The sequence below is a fragment of the Nannobrachium achirus genome (assembly GCF_963921795.1).
Source record: "Nannobrachium achirus genome assembly, chromosome: 9".
NCBI lineage: Eukaryota > Metazoa > Chordata > Actinopteri > Myctophiformes > Myctophidae > Nannobrachium > Nannobrachium achirus.
In genome coordinates, this window is record NC_137818.1 from 45,499,036 (window position 1) to 45,508,750 (window position 9,715).

A 9,715-nucleotide genomic window follows, 5' to 3' on the forward strand; every position below is an offset into this window, starting at 1 on the left:
CCAATTGTTAAGGGTTTAATACCTTCAGGCGCCACTGTAACATACTGTCTATTTCATCATGCTACTTTACAAAAGTTGTTCTGCATAATATAATAGTACATTTGTTTCGAATGGCACATAAGGATTCTATGAGAAAGAATCAATGTTCATTATTCTTTGCCAGGGTAGTTAACTTCAGTGCCCCTGCATTGGTGCTGCTTTCCGTTGTCTCTCTCTTCTGATGTATTCTTTATAGTCTTCCTCTTCATCCTACAGTTTGCACACAAAAAATTACATATTTAGAAGACAGACACTTTTGGGAAGAACATAATTCAACCTGGGATAATTCAAACCCTGGACTTGTGAACGGGAGAACAAATATCTACCACACAACCCAGAGGAAATCCACGCTTGGCCTGGGAATATATATTGTCATTATGAGCTTCAGGAAGACCTGTAAACTATGTTGGAAAGGAACTGCTAATGAAAGTGTCTAAGCGGACATACAGGAAGTACCACCCAAGGAAGTTACGTTGATGCTGTGTAGATCTGTTTACATTCCCAGGGCATGAAAACCATGTTGTGATTGGTCCAAAAAGTCTATGAACACTTTCAGCTGTAGTTGTTTTCCAGGCTTTTCTCCTTGCGAGATGAGAAAAGCCTGGGAACGAGGTTACCTAGCATCAACCAGTAGGTGTCCAAACTGATACCAGGGACTAGTAGGGAGACCACCTCCAATCACTGCTAGTTATATTGTATTAACATACTCAACAACCCTACAGATTGGTTAAAATAACATTTTATTAATCAAAATAAGTTCTGGATGGCAGTGTGAACCGCATTGTACAAGTCCTCTACGTTTTATTTCAATTGCATTTTTTTTGAGGCGGTGAAAACCGCTTCCAAGAAGTGGCTTTGTCCGTCTCGTGCGTCCCGATGTGAGGACTGGTCAAGCTTCACATGACAATTTGGCCCTCCAGATAAAACCATTCATCCACTCAGAATTAATAAAAAAATATATTATATACATATTGGACCCTTCGCTACAGTCAAGCTTCACATGACAATTTGGCCCTCCAGACAAAATCATTCATTCATTCAGAATTCATAAAAATATATAACTAAAGCACATAGAAAGTATAGATCTAGAACACGGAATGTATAGATCTAGAACACAGATTTTATAGCTCTAGAACACATAGAATAAAATTTCACCGCTTCACTTCGAACCGAGGTTTGATTTTTAACAAATGTTGAGCAATACTGAAATCAAGGTTTGATAAACAATACAGTATATCTGCTAATAAAGTAGGCCTTACACTTTTTTCTGCCAGGGATCCAAATGTGTAACTCTTAGGCTCAACAGACAGGAAGTGAAAGTCCTGGGTGATGATTTATCCATTTGCAACTCAGACAGTGTAGGCTACAAAGGGACCTTTATCAGTCAACTCCATTTGGTCTATTTGATTAAACGAGTACTGAGCACTCTCCAGGCAGACTCACTGACCTGTGAGGACGCAACATCTAGCAAATTCATGGTGGGAAGTAGACAGCTGGCCTCGCCCAGGAAGCAGATGAGGATGTGGATCACGTCCGCCCAGCGGCCCACAGTCAGCATCAGGACCAACAGGCCCCCGAGACGCACCACCACCGTGTTAAGAACGGCCTGACCGTTGGGATGACGCTGCTGCTCGTCTGTCACAACAGCAACAACATTGTGGTGGTTAGCTTTCATGCAGATCATTTATAAAATTAAGAGAACTATTAAAGAGATAGACTACTGTGGTGGACAGCTGCAAGGCCACATTTTCTACTTAACATCCTATTTATCACAATTTGAAACTATTGAGGCGTCAGTTATCTGAATACAAAAACAGGGATATCTTATCGACACATATGCTTTTGGTACCTTGACTCAAGACGGGAAGGAAGAAGGGATATAGTTGAATAATCCACAAAGGGAAACTTAGTTGGGATTCATGATCAAAAAAATTCTCAAGGGCCATGGGTTTATTAGGGGGGCCTGATGGGTCAGCGATATAGAATACACAAGGAAGGGTCATTTAACAACATAACCTGACATAAACTATCAATTTCCTATAGCCCAATTTAGGCCAGTCTGCATGGATCTTATCTCACCCTGCATGTAGATCACCAGCAGTGTGTAGCATATAGTCAGTGGTGTCCAGAACCTGAGAGCCTCTGTTGCGGACAAGAAGTGTTTATTGATGATCGATATGGCAGCTATCACAGCCACAGCAAAGGCAAATACTAGTACCCTGCACAGCATGGGTAGCAAGGAGTCCCCTGATGAGAGGAGGCCGATGCACACGCAACAGTATCGCTGGGAGCTGTGGAGTTTGTACAGAGCTACGACATGGTGCAGGAGATGAGAAGCCTGCCTGGCCAGGAACCAGCTGAGTGCTGCAGCCAGGAGCAGGCATAGCAAGCGTTGGGGCGCCCCCTCGTGGAGGAAGTGTAGACTACAGCTTAGGGCACAACCCAAGGAGAACTGGCACTGAACAAGCAGGTGCTTCAGAAACCTCCTGGACTCCAGGGATCTTGAAGGCTGGAGATGCAGATGAGAGGCACATCAAAACAAAAGAAGGACATAATGTTTGGTGTAAATAGCAGATCTACATGCTCACAACGCCTCGCGTTGTGAGCATGTAGATCGGCTATTTTCACAATAGAACCGTGTTATACAAAATTCCTCAACTTATTGCTCATCAGGGTTCCGGGGTCCCCAGTTAAAATATGATTATTTCTGAAGTCACGGCAGAAGGTTGAGAACCACTGGCATACACTACCTGTCTTTAGGCATTGCGTATGAGTAAGCGACTTGTTATTGAGCGGAATTATTGTTATAATATAGTCTTGGAAATTGGGTTAAATATTCTGGAAAAGTTTTGGAAAAGTTTTGGAAATTCATTGGTAAAAATGTGTGGGAACCCTAACTGTAGTTTAAACAACGAATGGAGCTCAGTAAATTTGAATGATTCATAAATAAGGCCTGTAACTGCTTATTTGCATGGACGTTTCGGATCATATAGTCTGGTAGGAAGATAGGCCTCCCGCGCACCCGAGAGATATATTTTTCTAACCTACCTTTTTAGAATCCTTAAGGTGTCTAGTTAATGAATTTTGATGTTCCCAGATCCAATTATTGTCCCATATATGTTTTTTTAACCATATGTTGTGTCCGTCCTGGATTTTTGGCTGTGAAAACGAATAACTTTAAATCAACATAGCTCCTGAACCATACATCCGACAGAAACCATTCACCCCATTTTATGTTCGTCTTTGCAAGATGAATTGATTGATATGAAGATTTGCCATGGTTCCATCATGTTTAGTGCATTAAAACCCAAATAAACACAAAAAAAGTTAAAATTCGCCTAAACTGGATCACAACAACTCCTCCCCCATGCACCCAAATTATATATTTTTTCTAACATTTGCATTTTTACAATCTTCAAGATGTGTAGTAAACAAATATTGATGTTCCCCACTTGAAATATTGACACATGTATGTTTATTCTGGCATAGTGTTTGTTATAGTGAATCTTTGGAAATGCAAAAAAGAGAATGTAAAATCTACATAAGGTCTTAACTATACATTATTCTGAGACAAATGTCCCATGTGTCTGTTTCATTTTGGCATGAGGCATTAAGGGAGATGGCTAGTGACATAATATGTACATTTATGGATCATCAATAATCAAATAAATGCTAAAATGCAAACAATTCAATAGGCGGATTTACATAAGGTCTTAACTATACATTTTTCTGAGACAAATGTCCAATTTGTCTGTTTCATTTTTGCATGAGGCATTGAGGGAGATGGCTAGTGATGGATCATCAATACTCAAACTAAAATGCAGACAATTCAATAGGCGGAATTGGGCCAGAGGACATAGGCATTTTCTTTCTTCAAATTGTTAATATGAATGCTTTGCTTTAGGTGCTTGATACACACATCCCATCCTCAATTCAAAATAGTGCCAGGTTTTAATTTTGCCTACAGTCTTGGACATTGCAAACAATATCAAATATACGTGACATCTTAATTAAATGATATGCATACGTGGCGGAGAGAGTCGCAGCCCCAGCCTTGAAGCCTCAAAGGTCTAGTATCTCCCTTGTTCCATAGATATATCTCTTTGGAGCAATGGTTAAGATATTGGACTTTCGTGTGGGAGGCCCAGGTTCGAAGCCCGGGTGGGGAGGTCCGATTCACCTCCGTTACAATGGTGCCGTGTCCCGGATCGGGCTAGGAGGTCTAAAGGGGGGTGATTGTGGCGGAGAGAGTCGCAGCCCCAGCCTTGAAGCCTCAAAAGTCTAGTATCTCCCTTGTTCCATAGGGATATCCCTTTGGAGCGATGGTTAAGATATTGGACTTCGCGTGGGAAGCCCGGGTTGTTTATTTTGGCATGACATGTCATGCCAAAATACCATTTCATACCAAGATTTGATTCTAGACAACCTCAGGTTTCCAATGGAGCCAACCTAGCCATGCAGGTAAATGCCTAATGATTCAAAGATAGACAACATTTTGGCAAGGGATAAACGGCCATCACCAATTTCCAAATGGACAATCGAGCTTTCACCTCGATTTATGTGAACAGAAATGTGTGAAAGCCTTCCCTGTACTGACATGCCAAATTTAGGACAATCCCATGCAGTGTTGGGTAAGAACCATGCCGTTTTTTAATCCAGTAAAATATGTAAAAATGTATATCTGTTTTAGACCACATACATTAACTACTGTAGTGTCTTTATATGGGCAACATAGCTGAATAGTTGGGGAGCCCGCCTGGGGAACCAGAGCCCCTGGTTGTCCCAGGTTCGATTCCAGGCAAGGGTAGCAATGTCGATGTGTGTGGAGGAAAATCTATCTATCTATCTATCTATCTATATAGACAACTGCACTGCATCTCACCTCAACACAATTAAAAGCACATTTCTAAAGCACATTTAACATGACCAGGTCACCCAAAGTGCTGTACAATTAAAAACAATAATAGAAAAGACATAACAATGCAATATAAATAGCATAGAATATCAAAATAAACAAAAGCAAAACATTAGCATCAGTAAAGGAAGATCATGGACTGCCAGTCTCAGCTAAAGATCAGGCAGGTCTTTAATAAAGACTGATTACTGCAGCTCTGATGTGTAGGGGTAAGCTATTACAGAGCCTGAGGGGCCCCAGGCTGTCCTGCATAGACCACAGTAGTGTATCTTTTGACCGCTGTACTACATCTATAGACCACTGTACTACATTTGTAGACCACTGTTGTGATCTGTAGACCATTCTAGTGCAACTGTGGTATTCTGTTTACCACATTAGTGCATCTGTAGACTACTCAAATGGATCTGTTGACCAATGTAGTGTCTGTAGATGTAGTACAGTGGTCAACAGATGCACTACTGTGGTCTATGCAGGACAGCCTGGGGCCCCAGGCCCTGTAACAGCTTGCCCTACAGGCCACTGTAGGGCAAGCTGTACCTACCTATTTTCCTCCACACAGATCAACATTGCTACCCTTGCCTGGAATCGAACCTGGGACAACCAGGAGCTCTGGTTCCCCAGGCAGGCTCCCTGACCATTCAGCTATGCCGCCCCTGTAAAGAAAGTACAGTAGTTAATGTATGTGTTCATAAACAGATTTACAATAGGCGTAAATTACATATTTGTACTGAATACAAAAAACTGCATGGCTCTTACCCAACACAGCATTAGATTGTCCTAAATTTGGCATGTCTGTACAGGGGAGGCTTTCACACGTTTCCATTCACATGAATCTACGCGAAAGCTCAAGGGTCCTTTTGAAAATTGGTGATGGCCGTTTATCCCTTGCCAAAATGTTGTCTATCTTTGAATCATTAGGCATTTACCCCCCCTGCCAGACAAGGTAGCACAAGGTTGGTTCCATTGGAAACCTGAGGTTGTCTAGAATCAAATCTTGGCATGAAATGATATTTTGGCATGACATGTCATGCCAAAATAAAACAAAATAGGGTAATTTGTCTTTGCATATCATTAATTAAGACATGTATATTTTAAATGTTTGCAGATATCCAAGACTGTAGGCAAAATTAAAACCTAGCACTATCTTTCTACTATAATAGACAGGCCAGCTCCTGGTGTTGTTTAAGCATGTCATTGATAGACTCTCACACCACTCCTTCTACAGATTCCTCCTTTCACACATACATCGCTGCATTTCCCCCCTACATTCCTAGCTGCTTTCCCTGAACATATTGTACTTGCACAATGTACAATTAAACAAAACAATAATTTAATGCTATGACGCGAATTACATCATAGTACGTCCATTATAAACCTTCCGGCCGAAACACAGACTTACAAATTGTTCCACGCTGCAGTGTACTGATGAGTGTAGTAGGCCTACTGTGTCCCCTGGTGGCAGGACAGAGTAGTGCAGACATTATGATCTTTCCCAGTACGGGACAGTAGATTATACACTGCTACTTTAAAACAGTTCTGTGTCTTCAATGACTATGATCAAATGTGAGCGCCCGTCAGGGCGCGATTTCTAGATATGAGCGGCCGCGAATTTCTAGTATTTTGAATTGGCGATGGGATGTGTGTATCAAGCACCTAAAGCAGGGGTGCCCACACTTTTTTGATGCGAGATCTACTTTTAAAATGACTAGCTCAACATGATCTACCCATCCAAAATGTTTTAGCTGGGGGCCTGAGGGGGGCTTTGGAATAGCAGCACTGGCGTTACATTTTAGACAAACAAACTTACTGTAAGGGGGAAATAAATGGGAAATACTGGGGGAAATGTCTTCATCCCATTCTGTGGTAGGTTTTGGGGTTCTTTGTAATGCTACTGACTCTTGAACAAAGTATTGCATTGGAGGTTTGCCTACATTAGAAGCCATGAAGGGAGCCGACAGGTCCTTGATGTCATATTGACATACCGGTAATCTTTTTATATTTTAATTATATATTTTTAGGGGCATGTCATGTGGTCTACCTGCACACCCTTGGTGATCTACTGGTAGATCACAGTCTACCTTTTGGGCACCCCTGACCTAAAGCATTCATATTTATAACAATTTAAAAACAAAAAAAAACATCATTCATTTGTATTGGTAAATGTCCTCTGTCCCAATTCCGCCTATTGAATTGTCTGCAATTTAGGATTTATTTGAGTATTGATGATCCATAAATGTACATATTATGTCACTAGCCATCTCCCTCAATGCCTCATGCCAAAATGAAACAGACCACTTGGACATTTGTCTCAGAATAATGTATAGTTAAGACCTTATGTAAATCCGCCTATTGAATTGTCTGCATTTTAGCATTTATTTGAGCATTGATGATCCATACATGTACATATTATGTCACTAGCCATCTCCCTTAATGCCTCATGCCAAAATGAAACAGACAAATTGGACATTTGTCTCAGAATAATGTATAGTTAAGACCTTATGTATATTTTACATTCTCTTTTTTGCATTTGCAAAGATTCACTATAGCAAACACTATGCCAGAATAAACATACATGTGTCAATATTTCAAGTGGGGAACATCAACATTTGTTTACTACACATCTTGAAGATTGTAAAAATGCAAATGTTAGAAAAAATATATCATTTGGGTGCATGGGGGAGGAGTTGTTGTGATCCAGTTTAGGCGAATTTTAACTTTTTTTGTGTTTATTTGGGTTTTAATGCACTAAACATGATGGAACCATGGCAAATCTTCATATCAATCAATTCATCTTGCAAAGACGAACATAAAATGGGGTGAATGGTTTCTGTCGGATGTATGGTTCAGGAGCTATGTTGATTTAAAGTTATTCGTTTTCACAGCCAAAAATCCAGGACGGACACAACATATGGTTAAAAAAACATATATGGGACAATAATTGGATCTGGGAACATCAAAATTCATTAACTAGACACCTTAAGGATTCTAAAAAGGTAGGTTAGAAAAATATATCTCTCGGGTGCGCGGGAGGCCTATCTTCCTACCAGACTAATACGGTTAGTATGCCTCTTACTGGTCTAGTTGTGAGCCAAGCAGAAATAGCTCGAAGAGAAAACTCTAGAACCACCAGGGAGGCCACTCGGGATCCAACCGCAGCAAGCAGCCCCATCAAAAAGAAGAAATGGAGCGTTCCACCCAACCCGCTTTTAGCTCTGCTTTGATGTCTGGGTGTCTTCTGGCCTGATCTGTCTTCACCATCACTTTCATCACTATATAGTGATTGGTTGAGGGGGAGAAAAAAGAGGAACATAAAAAAGTAAAGGCCAGAATCAATATTTTGATAAGAGTAAATAAAACATTATTTTGTAATTTGACCAGGTATTGAACATACACATTCAAATTAATCTTCATACGCATATCAAATAACGTATTTTTAAAACTCACGTCTCAGCCTCTAAGAATAAATGCACTCTCATCAGGTTACATAGCACAGAGATCCCACATGCGCCTATCAGCCCTGTATAGGTCAGATATTAGATGCCATCATTTGTCATCACCAACAACACATTTCTCTCTCCAATAGGATTTAGAAATAGCCACACTGAAGCTAAGTGGTAATCTAGATATTGTAGAATGCAATCGCTGTCAAAGCCCTACCCAAACTAGATAAATGTAAATGAAGCAAGGAGCTCACCTTGAAGTAAACTATCCAGTGGATTCGCATCCAGAATCTGCCAGGGTGACAAATTAGGAAACAACGAGGTAAGCATGGATAACATTGTCCTGACAGACTTCTTTTTTCCCCCCACTATAGACTTAATTAGGTTTTAGAGAAAAGCATTGTATTACAATTAACGACCCCACTGCACAGAAAATCACTGATTATTCCAGATCTGATTACAATAATGTTAAATATTTATCGTCTCATTGGGTATTTCCGTGGCGCTGACATTGCTCTTTGCCTTGTCAGAGGCTTGGCTTGTTCCAAAGGTCATCTGATAGTTTCAGTTTGAACTGAGGCCCTCTGCAGTCTGACTGATGATAATGGTAAGACTATCACTCCATAATACTGTATAATAGATATTATACTCAGGTCTAAAGGCGAGGAAGATTAAGTGTGGCATTATAAGTCTATGGTCTTAAGATAGGTTTTTGGGCTTTTCTGCCTTTATTGATTGTACAGTAGGTAGACAGGAAACAGGGAGAGAGACGGGGAGTGACATGCAGCAAAGGTAGTCAGGATCGGGATTCGAACCCGCGACACCCTGTAAGACATCAGAGCCTATGTGGCATGCCTCTGGACCACTAGGCCAGCGGGCACCCTGTAAGATGCCTTTTACTCATTATAATATATATATATATATCTTTTTAATATATATTACAGTTAAACTATACCAGTACTACTGTAGTGACATGAGAGCCAGAACATTTAATAGTTAATAGCAATTGTTGGGTTCGTCCTGTTCCTGCAGGACTCACATGTATGATAGTATGTATGATAGTACAGTAGGTGCTTGGGGAGGGCTGAGAGGATTATGAAGGACAGCAGAGCGCGCAAGTACTGCGATCGGTGCTGTCTGTATGTATGTGGGTGGGCAAGTTGGCACTCTGCCGAGGTGCCAACTTGTTATTTATATCAGATCGCACTTGTTGGTGGTCACCCTGTGTTTTTGAAGCGGTGAAAGCCGCTTCCAAGGAGTGGCTTTGTCCCGTACAGTCTGTCCCATAGGCTTCCAAGGAGTCCCGTGTCTGTGTCATCAT

The 9,715-nt window shown here is 40.9% G+C and overlaps 1 protein-coding gene across 1 annotated transcript; it reads right to left on the reverse strand.

Moving 5' to 3' along the window:
- Positions 1 to 8,927, reverse strand: tmem82 (transmembrane protein 82). The gene is made up of 6 exons (XM_080733572.1): positions 8,649 to 8,927; positions 8,399 to 8,471; positions 8,028 to 8,223; positions 2,119 to 2,548; positions 1,487 to 1,674; positions 1 to 249 (listed from the first exon to the last, which is right to left on the reverse strand). The coding sequence occupies exons 1-6, from the start codon at positions 8,731 to 8,733 to the stop codon at positions 175 to 177; spliced, it is 1,047 nt and encodes a 348-aa protein (XP_080589698.1). The 5' UTR covers positions 8,734 to 8,927; the 3' UTR covers positions 1 to 174.
- Between the last annotated feature and the right edge of the window lie 788 nt (positions 8,928 to 9,715).